Below are 24,205 nucleotides of genomic sequence, written 5' to 3'. Positions count from 1 at the left end.
GTTCACAGTCTGGCGCCCAATCCATTGAGTCAGGGCACATTGCTAACTCTTAACTTGGCCTTTGTAGAATTTGTTGTGTATGAAGGGGATTTTCATGGAAAACTATGATCCTATACAGATTTTAAGTATTAAGAAAGAAAATATTTGAGATTATATTATGATGAATAAGAAAGTAGAGATAGATCCAAGGAATATAACATTGTATAAACTAATGATATGGGAATGTAATTAATATTTTACTAGCATGCTACTAAATTTTGATTTGTTGTTTAGATTTTACATACCGTTAATTTGACTTAACTTTTTAATGTGTGAATCAGATTTAAATGTGACAACCTGCTGTTGTGATCCACTTTTTTGAGCCTTTAGGCAGTTGTTGATATCCAAGAAAAAAAACTCCAATAGATTTAGAGAAAGATCTTTTGAAAATTTCATTTTTAAATATACATGCAGCCGCTGGCTGGCGTAGCTCAGTGGATTGAGCGCGGGCTGCGAACCCAAGTGTCACAGGTTCGATTCCCAGTCAGGGCACATGCCTGGGTTGCAGGCCATGACCCCCAGCAACCGTACATTGATGTTTCTCTCTCTCTCTATCTCCCTCCCTTCCCTCTCTAAAAATAAATAAATAAAATCTTTAAAAATATATATACATGCAGTTAAATTCAGTTTTTGTGGTGCATATGTCTGTAAGTTGTGACACATGCACAGCCATCACCACCATCATCAAGAAACAGAAGAGTCCATCATCCCCTGAAATTGCCTTGTGTTGCCTCTTTGCAGTCAGCCGGTTTCCCATCCCCAATCCCTATGTGCTGTCCCTGTGGTTTTGTCTTTTCCAGAATGTGATAAAAATTCTCCTGTCATGGCATGTATGAGAGGTATGTTCCCTTTTATGGCCAAGTAGCATGCCATTACGTATCACAGTTTGTTTATCTATTCACCAGTTGAAGAACTATTGGGTTGTATCCAGTTTTTGGTGATTATGAGTAAAGTTACATGCAGGTTTTTGTGTGGGCATAAGTTTTCCTTTCTCTCGGGTAAATATGTAGGGGGGGATTGCTGAGTCATCTGTAGGTGTATGTTTAACTTTATAAGAAACTGTCAGTTGGTTTCCAAGGGGGCTTTGCCATGTTGCATTTCTACCAACCATGTCCAAGTGATCCAGTTTTTCTGAATCCTCACTAACACTTGGTGTTATCTTTTTTTTTGCCATTCTAATAGATGGGTAGTTGTGTTTATTGTTTTAATTTATATCTTCCTAATGATCAGTGATGTTGACCATCTGTTCATGTGCTTTTTTTCTGTTTGTATGTCTTCATGGGTGAAGTGTCTGTTCAGATCTTTTGGCTACTTTTAATTTGGGTTGTTGTTTTCTTGTTGAGTTTTGAGAGGGGTCTTTATATATTATGGATATAAATCCTTTGCCATATGCAGGATGGGGCAAAAGTACAATAAGTTTACAGTTGTAAGTATGCAAAACAGAGTTTATTCTTGTATTATTATTTATTGATTATTGTATTATTTTCCATATAAACAACTTAAACCTTTTGTCCCATCCTGAATGTGAGTTTTCAAATACTCTCTCCCTGTCTGTAGCTTGTTTTTTCATGTTCTTTCTCAGAGAAAAAGTTTTTAACATTGATGATATCCCATTTATTTTTTCTTTTATGGATTATGATTTTGGTGTCGTGTCTAAGAATTCTTTGTCTAACCTCAGGTCACAAGATTTCCCTTATATTTTATTCTAGAAATTGTATAGCTTTTAGGTTTTACATTTAGGTCTGTGATCCATTTTGAATTCATTTTTGTAGGAGGTGTGAACTATGAGTCGAGGTTCATTTTTTTCATACATGGATGTCCTGTTTGGTTCTAGCACATACCTTGAAACAACTGTCTTCTTCCTTTTGAGTGCCTTTAAAGTGCTGAAAGTTTTAAATCACAAAATGATGCTATACTTTTCCATAAAAATCCTAGTTATTTTTGTTGTCTATTATTTGTTTTTTTAATCACCTATCCTAAGCTTTCTACAGAGGGTTCTAAAATTTGCTAAGATTTTTCAAAATTATCATTTGATTCCTTTCAAATAAAATGAATCAATGCAATACAGTATTTTCGGGGTGGGGAAGTGGACAATCTCATTAAGCAGTTCCATCCAGATTGGCATTTTGCAAAATACTGCAGTGACAGGAGTACTGGATCTGGCGATGGGAGACAGCGATTCTCCTCTGAGCTCTGCCCAGCCGTGTTGCCTTGGAAAAGTCACATCACTCCTCTGGCTTTTGTTTCTCCACCCATCAAATAAGGGGGGAAACCAGATAATCTCTAAGACCTATTCCCACTCCAAAAGCTTTGATGCTATTTAGTATTGACAGAACCTTGGAAGGGTTAGAAACCATGAGTTGGGGAAGCAGAGACAGGTCTCTGATACTTGATAATATCTATCATTGCTGAAGTGCCTATTTACATGTAGCTCTGAGCATATTGAATTGTTTTTATAATGATAACACAAGCTCAAAGTATGACTGGGATGCAGAGCTCATGACTCTCATTGACATGGTACGTAAGAATTGACAGCGTGAGCACAATACTTTGTTTTTATTTCAACAGCTGGACCAGGCGACACTCTCCCTAGCTGTGAGGGAAGACTACCTTGATAATAGCACAGAAGCCAAGTCTGTAAGTTTTACTCATATTCAACTCTGCACTTTGTCAGGCCTTTGTTGGGTTCATAAGTTGTTCAAGAATTCCTGCTTCTTTACTGAAAATGAGCAATGTGGCTATTTGATGACCATATTCCCAGTACAGGGAGCAAAGGTCTGTTACTTAGATAGGTAAATGGCGCTCCCTGTTTTCTGGAAGTCTGGGCATCAAGGCTGTATGTGTGCCCATGTGCAGTGCCCTCATGATTGACCTGGGGAGACAGCATTCCCAAATGATGAAGTAACCAAGAAATGAGCTTGCAGCCATCCCTCAGAAGTGAGGAGAGCTCACTGCACATCACAGAAGTAATGTTTGGGGAGGAATACCCAGTCACCCAATGATTCTCAAATCATATGTACTGCTTAAGAATCATCTGGGAAGCTTCTGTTAAATGTCTGATTCTTGGCCCACGGCCCTGGAGAGTCTGCTTTAGTAAACGTCAAGTGGGACCCAGGAATCTGTTTTCTTAACAAATGACCCAGACTAATGAGAACCAGATGGGGGGGTCAGTTGAGTTAGATTTTTGGGGTTGACTTGGAAACCTAGATTTTTATTAGATTACACTTGGTCCGTTCCTGACACCTTGAATTCATTTTGGAAACTTCCTTGAACTCCCAAAGGAGCCTCAGACCCAGGGTCCCCTTGACCAGGGAGCTCTCTGGTTTCTGGCCCAGGCTGAGAATGCAGAAACTTAGACTGGGAAGTGCTGGCTCACAATGTAAGTCTCTGTTCGTTTGCTGATACTAAAGCCTAGAAGGCTCTGGAGGGCAGGAAGGGAATTTTGGCCAAGGGCAGTCATCAGAGAAGGTTGGCAGGGGTTTCTTCTTGAAAGTGGGTGGAATGAACTTTTGTCAATCTGGGGGCACCTCTGTTTCTGCTGGGGTCACCACCCTATCAGCAACCAGGCTGGAAATCGTCTCCCTTTATAACCTCAAGTCCTGTGGATTCTACCTTCAAAATCTCCCTTCCACCTGGTCTCCCCTCTCTATTCTTACAGCTCTAAGTCAGGCCCATGGTTATTCTTGGCTTGATTACAGCAGATAGCCTTCTGATTGTGTGTTACCTCCTTTCCTGCATTCCCTTCATCGCCTCCATAGTACCACTTGATAAAATCTCTTCTCAGAGTGCAGCCCCCATCGTGCTTTTGCTCATGAGCTAGGATCTAAACACCTTAGAGGGAGTTCAGGGCCTCTTTGTGACCTGCTCCCAAACCACCTTTGCTGTGTCATGTATTTATTTATTCTTCCCCTAACAAAGGCAGTTCATACCCCTCACAGGAGGTCTCCTCACTGCTCCTGAACCTGTCTTCTGCAAACACTGGGTCCCCAATTTCTCCAGGCTGTAATTCTTCTCCAGCTCTTGAGTTTTCAAGCACTTAGCAGCTTTATTAAGGAAATTATTTTGGTATCTCTAATGTTACAGTTAGTAATTACATGTTTATCTCCCTCACACACTGAGAACCAGATCACACACTGGGAAATCAGACTTAAGCATTATTTAATTTTCCATCTGTACCCCCTCTCCCAAATGCACATAATGCCTAGCAAGACATCTTGCACATGTATTGATTTATTAAATATTCTTTAAATCTAACTGGGAATTGTGAAGCATTGTTTCTAATTATGTGTATTTGCAAAGCTTGCTCACTGATTCAACAAGTATTTTTTAAGGGCCTGCTATATGCCAAACACAGTATACATTCCAAGGTCATTAACACAGTCAGCATAGCCTACAGAATCAAGGTATGTGTCAGGAAATCCTAGTCCTATAGCTGAGGTTGTTTAATACCTGGTATATTGAGTTCTTACAAGTATATCTGAAAGGAGAGGTGACTGCCAATGAGTTTCCTCACTTCCCACAAAATAAAGCTCTCCCCTCCAATGACATGAATGTCATGAAAATGGGCTTATGGACATGCAAGGAGGAAATTCTATATTTGCTATCTCAGTTTCACTTCATCATTCTCTCATCTCTCCCTCCTTTTTTCCCTGAGGTGGCGAGGAGAACTTTGTAAAAACTACACAGCACTGAAAAGACATAAGGCTGCAGTTGCTGGTCTTTTATTTTTTAGTCATGCTGCCTGCTTTTAGCGACAGCTCTTTCCAATTATTTTACTAAAGCCTCTCTTGCCTGGGAAGAGGAACCTGACCTTTAACTTTCTATTCTGAGCGCGTGTGGAGATGTTTCACATATCCATAATATTGTCGGTTGCCACAAAACTAGTTCTCTTGATTCTTGGTGGCTGGACATCTCTGTCTGTCATGGAAACAGTATCCAAGTAGCTATCACTCCTCTTTCTCCTAAAGTGGTGCGTGGGTGGTTGGTGTGACGTCATGCTTGTACCATACGTTGAGTACAGGTGAAGGTAAAGGGCATGTATTTCCACCTGCTGTCTCTGCTTCCCTCTGTCCCTGAAACGTATTTCCTAATAGATTGTTGTCATGGTCACTTGCTTCTTTATCTCTTACAGTATCGGGATGCCCTTTACAAGTTCATGGTGGATACTGCCGTACTTCTGGGAGCTAATAGCTCCCGAGCAGAGCATGACATGAAGTCGGTGCTTAGATTAGAAATTAAGATAGCTGAGGTAAGACCATATAAAACCTATTTTTTCTTTTTCTTATTTTAAAGGCAATATATATCCTGAATGAAAAAATCTATATAAAATGGCATTCTGTGACATTGTCCTTTGGGTCCAATGTAGAACTCAGGAAAGTAACAGGAAGAAGAACCATGACAGAAAGAAGAGCTCTTTATTCCTCTGGCCTTCTCACTTGAAGCCCATTCAGTGTCCTTATACTGCTCAGCTATGGCCAAAGACCCTCTGACTGTGTTTTCCAAGAGAAATTCCTATGTGGCTCCAATAGAAGAATAGATATGAGGGGGCACCCTGCATAAAAACCCAAAATTGTCTCCTGGAGGGTGGGCCCCTTATAGTACAGGCTTTCCCCACTAGGTGAGTGTCCCAGGAACCTGTCTGAATTGGTGTACCAGCTGGTATTGTTGTGAGAGGCTGTGTTTGGCTTCAGTGAATTTTTTTGAAGACTCAACACGTTTGCCCATTTTACGATGGGTGATTTATGAACACACCTGCCCACAGCGCACTGAGTGTTCAGCAGTTTTTGACTAAAAACGGTATGAGCCCTCTGCCCTACCCTCCCTATTAACCCATTCTCTCCTAAAGAGGCTTCTTTTTGTTTCCCTGGATGAAAAAAGTCCTCAAAAGGAAACATTTTGCCGATGTGGAAGAGGGGAAACAAAAAACGGCAGGAACACTAAAAGGCATCAAAATGGACTAGTTCAAAAGCTGTTTTGAGCAGTGGGAAAAACGTCTCAATAGGTGTATTGTATCAAATGGAGAGTACTTTGAAGGTGATGGAAGTTTAAACATGTAAGAAGAAACATACAATTTTGAATAAATAAATTCCAGTTTTCTTGGGTCCCCCCCTTGTATTTAATAAATCCTTATCCTTATTGATTTGGTTTGAGTGGAAGGTAATTTTTAATCTAATCTACTCTTTCCAGGGGTGTCCAACCTTTTGGTGTCTCTGGGCCACACTGGAAGAACAGTTGTCTTGGGCCACGCATTCAATACACAAACACTAATGAAAACTGATGAATAAAATAAAATAAAATAAAATGGTTTTAAGTACATTTATAATTTCATGTTGAGCTGCATTTATAGCCATCCTGGGCTCAAGTGGTCCGGGGGCCACAGGTTGGACACCCCTGCTCCCCATTCCCACTCAGGGTCAGTCTGACCTAAGATGCAGACCTCAGGAAGTCTGTCCTCCCGCACTGTATACACAGTTAGATGTAGAAGGTGTATAGGGGGCATGCTGGTGAGCATTTTTACCTGCCTTTCTGGTGCTACTTTGTACCCAGCCCTGTTTTTAATTTTTTTTTGCCCCACTTTAATGAATGTCATTTTGTCTTATACTATGTTCTGTGTAAGTCACCTTAAGTTCTTTCAGGCTAAATGGTGGAGATAAAAAGATATGAGAACAATGTTGAGGGAGAACGACAGATCCTAAATGGTTTGCTTTGTTTATAGAATAACTTTTTTTTCTAGAATAACCAAAGTACAAAATCCCTACACATTCCCAGGTCCAGAGAGAACAAATATAGTGAGATCTGCTTGTTGGGGTACCTTGTAGTGAAAAGAAAAAGAACTTTTGTCAAGAAACACTTGTATATGGGTTGGTAGTGTTCTCTAAGAAGTTGGTAAAAATCCTAAAGTGCCTGCGAGTCCCAGTGTTGCCTGGTTTCGTGTTTGGTGAAGTGGTGGTGGGGTGTTGCAGTGCGGAGTTGGAGTGATGGATAAGAACGAGGAGGAATTCGTCTCTCCCTCAGTAGCAGTGATGTATGCATGTACCTCTCTCCAAAGTTTTACTTGCAGCACAAAAAGCGTATTCCTGCATGTCACCTTTGAAGACTGTGAAGACCACTGCAGATGTTCTGGACTCAAAGTCTATGCCTCTTAAGCCGTGTGTGAAGGCTGTCTCTATACCCTTCATAGGCACAGAGGAGACCCAGAGCTCTGATTCGGACCGAAGCTCTGATGCATCGGGGAAGGCCTTGCCATGAGCCTGGGATTTAGACCAAAAAGGGAACTAAACACAGCTGGGCTGAGGCAAGACTGGAATTGTCAAGAGGCTAAATGAAGTGACAAATCCACGGGGTGGGGGGAAGCAGCTGGCAGAGAGCTGAAAACAGCTTTGAGGCCAAAGGGCTCCAACCTGGGGCTGCGAGCCTGAGTAGAGGGAGGAGTGGACAGTCTCTGAGGCAATGATTCAAACAAAGCCAAGAAGATGTTTGTAAGATGCAGGGGTGGAGGGCGAGGGGGGAGAAGCTAAGGGCACTGAAGCATTTAGAAAAAGAGCGGGCAGATGTCTGCCACTCAGCCCTGTGTGAGTTTGCCTCGAAAATCCATGGTACGTGAATTTTTGGCCTGTTAGTAACGCTCACCTCTGTTACACCCTGGGTCACCGGGGCCATTCAAAATGGCACATAGTCCTACGGAAACTTCTAAAGCTTCCCTGGGGAGGCAGGGCAGCCTAGCTCAGCACAAATTAAGTCATTGTAGATCCAGCCATGGAAGCATTTAACCAGTCCCAGCTAGAGAGATGTGTGCACCGGGGGGCGTCTTATTGACAGAGTAGCCCTTGTGATTGGAGCCAAGTGGAGTTTAATGAAAAGGCTTGACAGAGGAAATGAACCTTGTCTTTAATCATAGTTCAAACCCTGGGTGTGGTGATGGTGGATGAGGGCGCAAGGGTAGGACAGTCCTGTGGGAAGTGGTAGGTGGCAAGTTTAATGCAAGAGAATCAGATGATGTGATTCAGGGCTATGTATGGGGAGCTAATAAAGCCTGTCTGTGGAAGTGATTAGGGTGGCCCATGAGAAAGAAGATCATTTCTGCCATTCCTACATTAGATTCAACGTGACAGAGGCTAGAAGCTTCCATTTGTTTTGGTGTTGGCAAGATGGCCAATGGCAGGCATATTGGGAATGGAAAGAGTGTGGAGAGTAAGGGCTGGAAATGCAGACTTGGAACTGTGTGTCTGGATGGTCACTCAACCCATGCCCCCAGTGGTGAGGCCAGGGGACTCTCAAGGCCAGAGAAAGCGGAGGGAGGATGGGAAGTGAGAGAATGGTCTGTTGACAGAATGGTCGCAGGTGGCAGTGGTGTCCAGATAGGCTAGTGTTCTTCAGTGAAGATGTGGCCCCGGGGATGAAGGATCGGCCGTGGTTCATGAAACACTGAGGTCATTATCTGGACACCACAGGCGAAGGTGGGAGGTTTGTCTCAATTGACTAACCTCAGTTTGCCTGCCAAAACTGGGCCAATAATAGATGTTATCCATCCACAGTGTAAATGAGGAAAGGATTCTGGGTAGTTACTTTTGTGCTGAGGAAAACGTTTCACAGTGAACAGGACAGAGGAGTTTCTTTTTCTTTTCTTAATCTTAATTTTGCCTAAACCGATGTCTTTTTTTCCTCTCCCAAGTTCAGCACCACAGCAAACTCTTGAAAAACTGTATGACACCATGCAGATGCTTGGGTACATGTGGTGTAGAAAGTGTTGTGCAGTAAGAAATGGTTCCTTTGAAAAAGTAACCAAAGTCTCCTTCCAACAGATAATGATTCCACATGAAAACCGAACCAGTGAAGCGATGTACAACAAAATGAACATTTCTGAACTGAGTGCTATGATTCCCCAGGTTGGTAAAAATCATCCACGGATTTTTTTTTACAAGTGATTGTATTTCATCTGTGTGTAAATTTCTGCCTTGTAAAACCTACTATCCATCCTGTCAGTTATCATCATCTTTGTCCATTATCGTATAAAATATCTGTTGTCTGTGTGTCATGATGCTTTCTGCTATGAGGGACAGAAAACCTTCCAAGATGGCTTAAAAACTCACAGCCCATTCTGTTATATGACCAAAGTCCAGACATAGGTGGAGATTGCTGTTGCTTTAACTGTTTAACAATGTTGTCAAAGACCCAAGTTGTTTATTTCCGCTCTCCTCTCTTTAGTGTGTTGGCTGTTTGACTTCATGTTCGAAGACTCAGGCTGGCAGTGTGCCTGCCACAGGTCCATATATTTCACCTGCCAGTAGGGCAGGGAGAATGGGGAAGGCTCAGTGATGGCCCTTCTAGAATATTCTCAGATGTCTTCCTTTTATTTCTTATTGAATAGAATAGGGGCACATGGCCATCCCTGACTACAGGGAAGGCTGGGCCAGCGAGTAACCGGTTTTCCATTCCAATAGTGGAGGCAGGCAAGGGAGAACAAAAGGAGGTTGGAAATGACTTTTGGGGGAGCCAATGAAAACAAGAAGATAATGATGCTCTGAAGAGGGGACACATTATTTTTCGTTGCAGCTTGTTTCCCCTGTGTAAGAAAGGCTGTGCCAGAGGGAAAACCAGTAATGTCCTCGGGCATCTGTGTCTGTGTGAAGTAGGCAGTGACTGAACATGGGGGCCAGGGAGAGTGCAGGGGGGACAGGAGGGAGAATGCAGGAGAGAAGGAGGGGACAGAGGGAGAGCATGGAGTGGAGGGGAGAGAGAATGAAGGAGAGGAGAGTTGAGGAAGGAGGGTGAGAGAGTGCTGGGGGGGCTCGCAGAGTCAGTGTGCATATTACCAGGTGAGTGTCCACACGCAGATGGTACAGAACACATGTTCCAACTATGAGGCCAGCAGTAGGTCTGGGTGGCAGCGATCGGGCATTTACTGTATAGGTTTGAGCAGTTGCATCCTTAATTATTTGGTTTGAAATCACAAGCAATGGATTATGTTTCACTGACTGTATACTTACCTTGCTTGCCTTGCTTGCCACGTAACAAGAGGAACTTTCACTCTGCTTTTTGTTCTTGTTCTCTGCAGTTTGACTGGCTCGGCTACATCAAGAAGGTCATTGATGTTAGACTCTACCCTGACCTGAAAGACATCGGCCCCTCAGAGAATGTGGTCGTCCGCGTCCCTCAGTACTTTAAGGACCTGTTTAGGATATTAGGCTCTGAGAGGAAGAAGTAAGAGCTTCCCTGTGTATTTTGCTGTGACTTTTGTTGTTCCTTTTAAATTATAAGGCCTCCCCTCTCATGTCTTTTGGAAACTATTTTTAATGCAAGTTACATCAGAAGAGCATTGGGGAAAATCATGGTGCTGTTTGTGACAAATCGGCCCAAACCATTGTCTGCTATAATGTGCTTACTGCAATAACAGCACATGCGCAAGGGTTTTGCCCTTATTTCTGGTTTTTCTCCATATTTTCCCTCTGAAAACCTAAGTTGTTAGTTTTGGGAAATAGTTATATAATGATGTTGTTTTCTGAGGCTTCTATATAAACATCTTTTTCCCCCTAGTTTTTTCTAGGTCTTTTGCTGCTCTTTTTCCTGGTTTCTTTTTAGCCAGTAAGTCACTTTGTGGCAATAAAGTGAAGTACCTATATTGAAAAGATGTAAGATCACTCCGAGAGCTGTAGAGAAATTGCACTGGTGAAACAACTTCAGGAACTGACAGGGTTTTTTTTGTTTTTTTTTTAATTTGAGAGAATGTTTTAGGATCTGTTGCTGTGCTACTTTGGCACTACAGAACAAGGAAATCCTAAAAATGACCAGGAAAGAGAATTTGACATCTTCATGTAAAGCCCTTTAGGTTGTGACTACAGGAAACGAAGCACAGAAAGGTCAGCTAGTTTACAAAGACAAAGGCTAATCACCAGGCCATGATTAAACACCATATTTTCTTATTTGGACTTGGCCAAGGCTATGTTGCTAGGAGTGATGTTTTCAACAAAGGCACCTGTGAAAGTCCTAAGAATACAATTTATCATTCCTCCCCACCTACCCAGACACAGACCTGTGAGGAGCTGCTGTTCTTTTTAAGATGATATCTTCGTATGGAAAAAGCACTTATGTGTTCATTGAGGAAAGCTTACAGAGCAGTATACATACAGAGAAGGGAGAGAGGGAAGAATAAACTCACTTAAAATTTTACCGAAGATAAGCAGTGATTCTTTTAAAATTCTGTAAGTGAAAATTGAATCTAGAGGTAGATAGTGTTTGTGTGGAGTAGAGCCATGATAATCAAACTGCACGTCACGGACCAACTGCCCATGGTAAAATGCAGATTCCAAGGCCTTTCCTCCATGGAAGTTGATGAAGTATTGAGCTGGCTTAGTTTTTCTCATCCAAGAAAAGACATGTTTTTTTTATTTTCACCAATAACTTGATTGATTTGGATATTTTGAGTATGTTGGCTGTCTCTCACATGGTTTAACATTGATTATTCTCAATTAATGTCTTGATTCGATCACTGTCAACTTCAACTGGTCTGCCCAACAGTGGAGCATCATCCAGTGAGAAATCTCCGCCACTAAACTTCTGAAACCACTCTTGACACGTTCAGTCAGTCACAGCACCTTCTCTATACACTGTACAAATCCTTTTTGTATTTCAGTTGCATTTTTATCTTTCTTGAAATAATAAAGCATACTATGCCAGAAATGTTACTTATTTTCTGCCATCTTTACCATTAAAATAGCTTCACAAAAATTCACCAATTTTGATAATTTTTTTAAATGCAGGCCGATATGACAGCTGTCACAATACAATCTAACAAAATTGTTTCCAATGAAGTTAAAGATGACTAAGGCCTACTATAACCATCTTGTGGAAAAAAGCAAACGGACTTTTTGGCCAACTCAATACCACCTAATTTGTTCTGAGGAACAAGAATGGGAGGTGAGAGGCTGAGGAAAGATGGAGTCAAAGAGATTTTTCTTCCCGGCAAGGCGTGGCCTAGCCTATTGGAGTTCATCTGCATCAGAATTGTGTGTGTATGGGTGTGTTTAGCAGGCTGACCTAAAACAACACCTTGGAGATTTTGCCAAGCCTCTGTGATCCCTTTTGTCTTCAGTTTCATTTTCATATAAAAGAAGCACAGTGTACATTAAAGTGAGATGACTCTTGTTGGACAGATGTTTCTAGAGGCTACCTGGAAAGTGTGCTGTTGTGTGGACCTCTTAACAGGACTCAGCAATGCTGAGGGTGACCAAGGGCCTGGCTATTCAATGCATGGCCCAGGGAGAGCAGTGTAGCCTTTGCATGAGAGCCTTGTAGGAGAAGAACCTCAGGCTCTGCCCCACACTCACTGAATCAGAATCTACAACTTAAAGAGCTCCCCAGGGGATTTATAAAGTATAAGAAGCACTGATCTGGGTTTTAGAAAGTCCTACTTTATGTGTGTGCAGAAAGATGAGAAGATGGAGTTTTCTGAGACCAGAGGTTCTCAAACCTGACAAGCATCAGAATCCCATGGAGGGCTTCTTATACTGCTGAGCCCCACCTCCACGGTTTCTGATTCAGCAGGTCTGGGGCGAGGCCCAGGAATTTTCTAACAAGTTCTCAGGTGATGTTGAAGTTGCTGGTCTGGGGACACAATTTTGGAACCAGTCCTAGGCATAGCTCTGAGTAGCCTTTAGGATTTAGGAAGATTCCTTTGGCTTTGAGGGGTTTTGAGAAGAAATCGTTTGGCTTACCTGAAGTAGTATGACCCAGAGGAGCAAATGCAAGCTCTGGGATGTGAAGGCTTAAACGTTAGTCCTGGATTTGACACATCCTTGGACATCCCTTGACCTCTGACCTTTGTTTTTCCATCTGAAAATGGAGATGATAATAACTACCCATAGCAGTGCCATGAGCGTCATTAAAGATACTGTATGATCCTCAAATGCAATGCAAGTGTAAGCTGCCACTAACTGAGAACAAAGGGCAGCAAAAGCTTCTTTAAAAACAAGCTTCCCAGTCAGAGGCTTTCAGAAATGATTTCATGTTGCTCTCATAGTAGTGAGTTCTCTTCTGATGCTTTGCCTTCCTCTGCTTTATTTATTGTTATTTGGGGGAAATTACCATACTGCTGAAAATGCTTTTTGGAAAAAAGATAGTATTTGTTATTTTCAAGGACTGTTGCTGAATGTGAGTGGTTTGGTTTTTTTTTTTTTGGTGTGTCTGAGCATTAGGTAGTAGCAATCCAGTCATTATGGTCAGATCTGCTCCTGGTGTGGTAATATTAGCACTCTCAAGCTGTGTGCTCCCCGAGTTCCATCAGGGTATGTATCACACAGCGGAGCAGCTCTTCAGTGCCATTGTCTGACTGCGTGTGTTTTCCTGCGGTCCATCTCCCGGCTCTCTGAGGTCCTGTAATGCTGACATCTTAGTAATGCCTTGCCCATGAAGTCCTCACACGCTGTTCTTTCTTTGTACCTACAGATTTCCGCTAAGTGACTTTGTCAGAGTATTTTCGGGTCTCCATGATCGGTCTGGAAATTGGTGCTGAATTATGGGGATTTGTGCATCACTGTGTAGAACGGGGAATAGCACACAGACTTAGAGTTAGACATGCCTGGATCTGATCGAGCTCCCATCGCTTATTACACTGGTTCTCCAGCTTGGCTGGTCATTGGGATTAAGAAAACACTATGCATGCTGGGTTTACACCCTAGAGATTTTCGTGTAATTGGGGTGAAGGGACCTGAACATGGGGACTTTTAAAACTCCCCAGGTGATTTTACTAAGTTGGAGACCCACTGACTATATAATCATGAGGAGTTACTTAATTGTTCTAGGCCTCAAGTTTCGTTGGTTTTAAAATGGGCACAATAACATCTCTCCTATAGCGGTGCTGTGGGGGGTTCTAGATAATGCCAACATGGTGTGATTTCAAGGGAGTTGGAGAGGCTTACACTTCTTAAACTCCAGTAAGCTTCCACCACCAGGCCCTTTTCTACCACCATCAGGCCCCATCCTAACAATGTTCCCAGTTAATCTGGCTCATCACTGCCCCCTTGAGGGAATATCTTTTGAATTCACGTAATACAGCTGGTGGCCACGGACCTTCTAATCCACACCTATGGATCCAGCATAGCTCTCACACCCAGCAAGCAGGATTTTAAGTTTGAAGAACGCACATACCTTGTGTTAGGTCCAGCCTCTCCCCTGCTGACTGACATTCTCTACACTAGTGGCTGTTTGGCTCTGAGAGTGATGACCCTGCTCACAATCTCCGCCAACACATAAGCTGTCCTTCATTATTTAGCTTGTCCACAGTTCATGTTCTTGCTTCATACCCCCAAGCCTCCCACCCTTTGGCCGTAGCTCATGCCCCTCTCATGAAGTTCTCTCATCCCTCAGTTTGAGCTGTGTGCTCCTTCTGCTGAAGTGTCTGGCAGGCACTTTTTGGTGCTAGGGTCTGGCAAATCATTATTGATGCACTTGCTCCATTTTCCCTGCTCAGCCACAAGCTTCAGGAGACCAGGGACTATATCTGTCTCACCTTTCCATCTCCCTAGTGCCCAGAACTATTAGTACATACCTAGGTGCTCCAGGTGTGCTGCTCAAGTGACGGGAGGATGTCATATGTAGTTACTATGCGTGCCTTCGATTCAGAAACCTGGTTCTCTGAATAGGCTGAAATCTGACGTCCTGTGTCTCCTAACCAGACTCTCAGGTCTATGAATGTCAGCCCCCGGTACCTGTTTCTTTACATTCCTCATGGCACCTGGAACAATACGTGGGCAACAGTAAATGCTCAGTGGGCAGTTCTTGTCTTGCTCATGAGTGGCGACGTGAACTCAGAAGATCCAAGGGAATGATGTAAAACTATGTGTTTATCACAGTAGCCTCAACACAGCATGAATTAGGGCTAGACTTTACTGATAAGAGCAGTGGTCTCTGTGGGTGAGTGCACATTTCCCAGCAATACCCACCGAATTCAAGAAGAAAATGTTAACATTTCTGTGTCTTTATTTTTATTGAGAAAATATTAGGTTTTATAGAGTTCTATATGGATGGCTATTGGCCCTGCTGCATTGCTTGGGACACATGAGCATGGGGGTGGGAGGGACATTGCCACCCTTGGCCATTTGTTTTCATTAGCTCTGTTGAAAATAATCTTGAACTGTTCACATATACACTTATAGAGAAATGAATTTTGTTATGTACTTTACTCTTTAAAAAATGGACGCATGGCTTTTAAAATTATTGCACAGAAACACGAATTGAAGCTTACTGCTAGTAAAGTAAGCACAAGTGGATGGCAAGAGATTGGCAGAAGTGGCCCTTTTCCAATGCTAGTGTGCTGTCTTGGCTGGACCGGTGACGAGGTAAAGACAGTAGTGGTATAGCCAGATCTGACGAGGGTATGGTTCCAGATATTTTGAAGTGGCCAAGGAAACTCTGTGAAATGTTGATTTGCGCCCCCCGTCATTGCTGTAATACCCTATGTGGATAATGCTTCTTCAAGGATTAACTAATGATACTTAAACGTTTAAGTAATGATTTTTGAAAATATCTTTATGTCATTTTATCTTTTTTTTCCAAGGGAGGGGGGAGCTTCTCATGAGCCCTACACTGTGAAAGTAATCTTTTTAAAAAAGATTTTATTTATTTATTTTTTTAGAGAGGGAAGGGAGGGAGAAAGAGAGAGAGAGAGAAACATCAACGTGCGGTTGCTGGGGGTCATGGCCTGCAACCCAGGCATGTGCCCTGGCTGGGAATTGAACCTGCAACAGTTTGGTTCGCAGCCCGAGCTCAGTCCACTGAGCTATGCCAGCCAGGGCTTCATTTTATCTTTTGAAATTTCTATTTCTACAGTTGTCAAAACATTTCTAATATTAGTTTACATACATGGAAATAAAACACACGTTGTGTGTATATGTTGAAAAATATGTTAGTGCTAGGAGTGCACATCTACTGGGTTCAACTCAAATGGGTAAGTTTACTCAGTGCCATGCAAATGAGTATTCTTTTTTAAAAAATATTTTAAATAGTTCAGTTGCAGTTGGCACACACTATTATGTTAGTTTCAGACATCCAAAATTGTGGCTAGACACATAACTTAGGGAGCGATCACCCAGTAGGTCTAGTACACGTGAGAGTTGTTCTTCATGGAGCCCTTGCCCTCATCACGTCACGCCGCTCTCACACGGCTGGCTGACTCAGGAGCCGTTGCAGGAATGTGTGTCATTAGTCACCGCAATAATGGCACAGCTGGGAGGAGATGGGTCATTAAAAATTCATCATCACTGTTGAGTTAGAAATTAACGCAGATCACGCATCCTTCTGAGGTCAAGGCATCTTTTTCTTATAGAAAAAGCCAACACTTAACAAAGTGTAATGGATTTTTACAATATGTATTATGGATATTACATGAGCATATGGTGTTTATGTTTGGAAGTGGACAGAAACAGTAGAAATCTGGAATTTACTCTTCGTGAAGCATTTTCTTACTTATATGAATCTCACAAGAACCCTGGAAGGTAGGGGTCATTTGCATTGTATGACAAGTAATGGTGCAATCAGTGAGCTTTAGCAATTTGCCCAAATTCACATGTCATGAGTACAGAACCGGGGCGCCAATCTAGGTAATTGGTATTCGCCAGTATATTGCTGTTTGCTTCCAAAGATAAGAATTCATCTGCATTTTTATTAAGTCACCTAACAATTCAACAGTGTGGGTGTGGCCAATTTCTAGACATGAAAGGCTGGGCAATAGTGGACTCCATGCCCTGAGAGGAAAAGCGGAACGTTCCAGGGAGGCCTGGAGATGGAATATTCATTTCCTCTTTTTCTAGTAGGTGGTGAAAAGCAGGCCATTTTTGGTTGAGCTTATTGGCATTTTATCATCCTACGCCATTTTTCAAGTGAAAGTCATGCAGTTTTTTATAAGCCAGAAGTCCCTCCATGGAGCTTTGCCAACAGCTTTCCCCATGGTGTTCTGCAGAGCATCAGATAGCAACCTAAGTATAACAAATGTGCATCTCTCTCTGTCAACAGGACTATTGCCAACTATTTGGTGTGGAGGATGGTTTATTCCAGAATTCCAAACCTTAGCAGGCGCTTTCAGTATAGGTGGCTGGAATTCTCAAGGGTAAGCTTTAAAAATACTGCAATGTTACCTCGCTGGCTAACTTTACACGTAGGAATAGTCCACATGTTAACTAATCCAGTAAAACTCATCTTTAGCATTGGACAGAGGGAGTTTTGCTCGCCAATTTCTACTTTTTTTTTTTGCTTTATTTCTTTTTATTGAGGTGAACCTTACATACAGCAAGGTACGCTCGCACCCTGCTTTGATGGGGCTGTATGAAGACACGTAGGGCAGTGCTTGGGACCATCACGCTGTCTTCACTCCCCAACTTTCATCAGCTGCTTCCCCTTTTCTGCCACTGTTTTTAACTGGGCCACTGTAATTACAGTTCTAATATTTCTTAGTGATGCATTTTTAACTATCTTTCATTTTAGCATTCTGAATATTCAAAATGTGCACGCTCTATGTATTAGATGGTAAAGTTTCATCTTTAATTTAGGGATCAATTTTTGTCTTTAACTTTACCTTGATCTTTCCAATCTCCGAACCTATCCTAACTCTGCTCAACGGGAGAAGCCTAACTCCAGACTCCTTGGAGACCTCCTTCAACTGTCTGAAACACTCTTCTCCTCCCCCTCCTTCAGTTGGCACTTTGATCTTTGCTTCTGTCCCACTTTTATCCTGATCTTACAGAGGTTTTACCGCTTGTCTTTGTTTCAGAAGCTTTTGTCTGAATAATTCTCCCACCACGAGAGGACTTCAGGATTTTGTGGCTTTTTAAAAAAAATGAGCATTTTAAGAATTTAGTGACTTTAAACAATGTTTTATTCTTCTCTAAATTTGAAATTAAGAGAGTGATGAATTTTATAAGCTATGATTTCATTTAACAGCTGTTTTAGTTACTACAGATACTGGTAAGTACAGAAATTCTTAGTGGATCGTTATTCTTGAGTAGTAACACAGTGATTTTGAATACATTTTGGCCTTTTAAAGTCGCTATATAAAGTCATGAGTTTTATATAGAATAGCAGAAAACAACTGTGCATATTGAGGTCATATCAAAGGGTTAAGCTACAAAGGCAAGTAGATTTTACATATATATGTATGTGTATATATATGTATATATGTATATATATGTAAACTCCTCCTATGCATGTGCATATACATACACACACACACATCCATTCCCTATGGTTCACATAAAATATGGCACACAGTTGCTTTTCACCCCCACTGTGAGCATAATCAGAGAGAGAGGTGTACAAAGTAGAGTGTGAAAATTTTGAGGTTAGGTACGAGGGGATGTTTTTTGAATGTTAAGTGCTAAATATAATATTGACCTGCACAAGAAAGTTATAGGGCCTCTTTCTCTAGAGGCTTTAAAAATAGATTCATTCCTTATCTCTGAGAGGGATTGCGTTACTAGAGAGTAGAGAAAGAATAGATGAACTTCATTGTTAATCCCATTCACCATGTTGCAACAGCCTGGGTCTAACATTGTTCAAGGGACACCTCCAGCCACCAGGCTCAGGGCCTGCCTTCCTCACTGCCGGCCTTCGCTTCGCATTGTGAGTGCTCTGAACTCCCCACCTCCCAGTGCAACCACATAATATTTGTTTCTCTGCTTTCATCCCCAAGAGTAAACCTTTGAGCCTTGCAAGTCCTGCTTGGGAACCTCTTTACTTGTTTGTAAATGTTTTCTTACGATGATTTAATTGGGACAGATGAGAGAAACATTTACATCTGGTTTTTACTTGGTTACCAGTGTGTTCTTTGGAACACAATGTAAATACGCTCCTGGGTTGTTCACGGTGGGCCGTGTGCTCCTGGCCTGCCTTGTGAGCGTACTACCTGGAGCAAGGAAACCCTCGCTGGGCAGGAACCTTGACCACCAATCGACTCCAGACCTTCCTTGGCGTAACCTCAGTTCTCAGTAGATATTAAACAGTAGCCGGCCATTTGGAAAGCATCTCCTTATATCCTTATAAACTGCAGAAAAGCTGTGCTATTGCCTAAATCCTTTGTTTATTGGGGAAAAGTGGAAGGAAAGGAGAAATACCTTATTTTCTACTGTCAAAAGGTTTTCATTTACTTTTTAATATAACTGGGGACAAGCAGAATGGTTTTCATCTGATTACACCTTTGGCTTTACTATCAGACACATGTGTGTGGGTCGGAGTGTGCGGTGTTTCACAGACTGTTTTCTTCAGGTTGTTGAATTTGTTTCTGCCATAGATTTGATCCAAGTGAAACTAAACCTGGATCAATGATCTCCTACAGGTAATCCAGGGGACCACGACTTTGTTGCCTCAGTGGGACAAATGTGTAAACTTTATCGAAAGCGCCCTCCCTTATGTTGCTGGAAAAATGTTTGTGGATGTGCACTTCCAGGAAGATAAGAAGGAGATGGTAAGTGCTTCTCCCCAACCTAAAACCGAAGGCAGCTGACGGGCTCTGACACGGATATGGTCCGCAGGCCACTCTCGGTTTCATGTTAACTGAAAACTCAAACATAGAATGTAGTCCTGAAAATTAAGGAAATTTAGAAGTGAGAAAAGCATGAAATCATGCCATAGTCAGAATTTCTGCTATAGAAATTAATGTGTGAGGTCCATGCTTAGGAAAAAAGGGGACTGGATCAGTTTTGATTGGATATTTGAGCTGCTGTAATTACAAAAGGTAGAGGTTTTCTAGTCAGGCCTCTCTGTTTTAGAAATGAGGAAGCTGGAGCCCCAGAAATGGAATGATTTGTAATATATTTAAGTTATTAAGTGGCTCAGAAATAGAAATAAGATGCACGTCTTTTATTCTTCTCTTCTTATGCTATTTTCTAAAAACTAAAGGAGTATGACACTTCTCTCACAGAAAACACTTTGCATATGTACTTTTTTACAAACTTAAACCCATTTATTTTGGAAATTTCTAAACATATGAACATACGAAAGTGGGAAGAACAGTATAATGAACTTCCGGGTACCTTGGTCCCTGGCTATTTGGCCCGGCCAGATACATCTGATAAGAGCTGAGGTTTAGTTTCATTCATTTAGTCAACAAATATTTGTTGAACACCTATTACACACCAAACACTGTTCTAGGCCATGGGATACATAAGAAAACAAAACAGACAAAGCTTCCTGGCCTCCTTGAGTTGACATCCAAATGGCGGGGGGCGGGGCACAGACAATAGAAAACACAATGCCTAAATTAACAAGTGTGTTGGAAAATGACAAGGACTCTGGAAAAAAGAAAGGAGTTGGGGTAAAGAAGAACCAGGCACGCTGCAAGGTGTGGATGTGGGGAGTGGGTTGTAGGGTTAAATAAGACGGTCAAGGCAAGCCTCACTATGAAGGTGACATTGGGCAGAGATTTAAAGGAAGTGAGAAAATTAGACATGGCAGCTATCTGGGGGAAGAGTGTTCTAGGCAGAAGGAACAGCAAAAGCCATAAGGCAGTGCCTGGAGTGCTCCAGAAATTGCAGGGAGGTCCACAGGGCTGGAGTGGGGTGAACGAGGGTGGGAGAAGTAGGCCGTGAGGTCAGAGCAATGATAGGGATGGTGGCACTTTCTAAGGCCTGTAGGCCATCATAAAAATGTTGGCTTTTACCCTGAGTGAAGTGGGGATGTAATGCAGGCTTTTGAGAAGAGGCCTGATGTGACCTCCCTTATGTTGAGAGATCACCCTGGCTGTTTTGTTGAAAAGAGATTACAGGGCAGGGGGGTCAAACTCATTTTCACCGGGGGCCACATCAGCCTCGTGGTTGCCTGCAAAGGGCCGAATGTAACTTTAGGACTGTATACATGTAACTACTCCTTAACTAGGGGCAAGGAGCTCGGTGCTGCCGCTGGATAGAAACAAGGTGCTGGGAGGGATAAAACAAGGTGGAGGGCTGGATTTGGCCCGCAGGCCTTGTGTTTGCCACCTGTGCTATAGAGCGTCTAGGATAGAAGCAGGGAGCAATTAGGAGACTATTAGAGGGACCAGGCCAAAGAGGATGGTGTCTTGAACCAGGTGGTGGCCACAGAAGTTGTGAGAAGGGGGTGGATTTTGACTGCATTCAGAAGTGGAGAATCAGTTGCTGGTACATTGAATGACAGTTGCGAGAGTAAGAGCTTTGAGTCTGATTAAATGGGAGTATGCAGTTGTTAACGGATAAGGGGAATACTGTGCGAAGACCTGGTCTGGAGGAGAAGATCGGGAGTTTAGTTCTGACCATGTCAAAGTTGAGATATTATCAGACTTCTGGCTGGAGATGTCAAGGAGACAGCAGGGTATATGAATCTTAAGTTCGGGACAGAGGTCAGGGATGAAGGTCAGACGGGACAGGAGAAGGTGTGAACTACTCGTGGAGGGGAGTGGGAGAATGAGGAAGCTGAGGCAATAGAGTATGGCTGCCTGGAGGCAGCAAAGGTCTAGGTGAGTTTGAAGGTCATGATTTTCCTTCTTAATTGTTCATTTTTATTGTTGTTCACTTACAGTTGTCCCCATTTCCTTACCTTGGCAGTGTTTTTTTCCTTCATCTGTTTCAGCTGCATTGGAGGAGGGTGTGTATTTTGAATTAGAAATTTGGATTTAGCCAGGTTTTTTCTTTGGTGTGCACTTTCTCTATGAAGAATTATATTTTACAAATGGCATGAAGCAAATTATCTAGGCGTGATTAACTAATGTAGGGGAAGAAAATATAATTCTCCCTCTATCCTTCTAGGTTCTTGGCTAAGATCCCCTACAATCAAAGACAGATTGGCAAGAGAAAAACAAACAAGTTTAGTAAAATGTATACCTCCCGTGTACATGGGAGAGACCCAGGAAGGTTGAGTAATTCCTTGAAATAGCCCAAGCCGCCACCTTAAATGCTATCCCCAGGTAAAGACAAAAAAAGATGTTGGGGTGGGAGGGGCAGTTATGGGAGGTGACCAGGAAAGGCACAGGAAGCAAGGGAAAGGTTATTGTGCAGGTTTAAGTCCTGCCTTCTCCACAGATAAGAGTTTAGAGATTTAGCCATCCTCCTCTTCCTGTAGAGAGAGAGAGAGAGAGAGAGAGAGAGAGAGAGAGAGAGAGAGAGAGAGAGAGAGAGACTGTTACAATGGAGATTCCCATTGCAAATGTTCATTTCTCTCACAAAAGGCTAACTTCTCTGTTTTCAGAGCTTCTCCTGTCTCTGCAGCCGCTCCAAACTAATCAGCTCAAAATAATCACTATGCCAAAGAGGCGTATTTTAGGGGTGGTATCTTTTGCTCCCCTTCACTAATAACAATCCATTATAGTCAATCAGATACAAATATATGAGCAGCTTGGATGCAGGTGGCAAGTAAATACTGAATTTAAAGACAAAAAGAGGACAAAAGTCAGTTATGATAATTCGCATGGTTAGTTTTACGTACTGCTGCTACATAATGACACCAACTGCTTGGTGTCATGTGTCCGTATATAGTACGTAACTATGTATTTTGTGCTGAAGTTGGCATTGGAACTATTTTCCTGAATTATTGCTGTCTTTTGATACTTTGGAGGACTAAGCCAAGTTTGAGACTTTATATTTGAACCTGAATGTTTCCGTCTTGCAAATAATTCCACTGAAGAATGTCTTATTTCAAAATACTCACTATTCCCACTGTGTGTTTTCTTTCACTCCTCGGTTGGAGTAAATAGATTGAGATTTATCAGCTAATCACTGTGGTAACATAACCTCTTGGAAGGATACGAAAACAATTAAGGGATAATGGGGGTGTTTTTTATATAGCAGGACTTTTTTGGCAGTACAAGAATTTTAAGTAATATGAAAGGTATGTGGATTAATTTGTTTTCTTCAGTTTTGGTGTGAAAGTCCCTTTTTTATGTGTCAGGGTGTAACATTTGAAAACAAAGTTGATTTTGGCATCCCCCCCCCTTATTTTGATGTACACGGGACTTGGAAATTGTATGATAGTTGCATAGATACTCATCTATTTTACCTAAAATCATTTGCATCCCTTAATCTGAAGCTATTTGCCTCAGGGAATACTTAAATTGGAAATTCATAAGAGAAATAGCTGGCTTTTTATACCCTGCTACAGGGCTACTATCCAAGAACCACCTGGAACCACTGATTTACATGAAAACATATTTTGCATTATTAGCTACAGACCAAAGGAAAACAGAAAGATCCCCAATGGGACAAATTCCAGAGAAGCTACCTCAGAAGGAAGGCTACCCTTGTTTTATTTACAACAATCTGTTAAGCAAATGAACACAGTCAGAAGGTTAAACTTCAGGTACTTCTCAAACTTTAATGTGTACAAGAATCACACAAGGATCTCACTGTGTTGTAACAAGGATCTTTTTACTTGGGTCAGGGGTAGGACCCAAGAATTTGCATAGTAAGCTTCCAGGTGATGCTGATGTTGCTAGTCCAGGGATCACACTTCGAGGAAGGAACAAGGCCTTTGATTCATTCATTTGCAAGGAATTACCATTACCAGTGAGAAACCCTGCCCTGGTGATTCCTGTGAGCCAGGCAGGCTGCTGAGTTGGGCAGCAGTACTTCACTGAGCAAAGCCTATTGCATTAGTACAAGTAACTGCTTCAGCTTTCAGATCATTCAAACTGTCCCTGATTCAGATTGGTTTAAATGGATTTTGCCAAACCCTGTGTGAGGGCCTCCAGGCTTCTTGCCTTTTTTTTTTTCTTCTGTCCTGAACTGTTTAGATTTCCTCTGAAAGTTGGTACCTAGATTCCTCCAAGGAACTTTCTGCTTCTCAGTATTTCTGTTTCTGCAGCCTCTTAACGGCAAATGGCGAGGTTGCCTCTGGTTGGCACCCTTTGTCATAGAGTTTGGGAGAGAGCATTTCACTTTGAGGTTTCCTGTGTGGAAAGAAAGCACGCCCCACCCCCAAGCTAGCAGAGTTCTGGGAAAGCACACAATTCCACAGTATTTCCTTATGACGTCCTGTACGGAAGTGTGCGTGTGCGTACAGACCATGCTCTTATATATTCACTGACACATAACTGGGGGTTTTACAAGTTTCATTACAAATGGGAAGGATAACATGTAGAAAAAGGAGAATCCTTTAACAAAAAGTCACCTAAAGAGGTGGTAGGGAACAGTCTCTTGCCTCTTAGATAGTGGGACAGGGCCTTCACCCAAGTGAGACT

At 42.2% G+C, this 24,205-nt stretch overlaps 1 protein-coding gene across 1 annotated transcript in view; it reads left to right on the top strand.

Moving 5' to 3' along the window:
• The window catches only part of PHEX (phosphate regulating endopeptidase homolog X-linked), a 166,456-nt gene that overhangs the window by 39,781 nt on the left and 102,470 nt on the right, over nucleotides 1-24,205 (top strand). Inside the window, exons 6-11 of the mRNA XM_045856084.1 lie at nucleotides 2,608-2,676; nucleotides 5,171-5,287; nucleotides 8,841-8,924; nucleotides 10,094-10,239; nucleotides 17,044-17,137; nucleotides 19,358-19,486. Of these exons, the coding sequence (XP_045712040.1) occupies nucleotides 2,608-2,676; nucleotides 5,171-5,287; nucleotides 8,841-8,924; nucleotides 10,094-10,239; nucleotides 17,044-17,137; nucleotides 19,358-19,486 (639 nt within the window). The remainder of the gene's footprint in view (nucleotides 1-2,607; nucleotides 2,677-5,170; nucleotides 5,288-8,840; nucleotides 8,925-10,093; nucleotides 10,240-17,043; nucleotides 17,138-19,357; nucleotides 19,487-24,205) is intronic.

This window comes from Phyllostomus hastatus, unplaced genomic scaffold (genome assembly GCF_019186645.2).
Source record: "Phyllostomus hastatus isolate PE091 unplaced genomic scaffold, TTU_PhHast_1.1 phas_scaffold_12, whole genome shotgun sequence".
Classification (NCBI taxonomy): Eukaryota; Metazoa; Chordata; class Mammalia; order Chiroptera; family Phyllostomidae; genus Phyllostomus; species Phyllostomus hastatus.
Note: the sequence above shows the minus strand (reverse complement) of the source record. Positions and strands in the feature narration are given on the sequence as shown.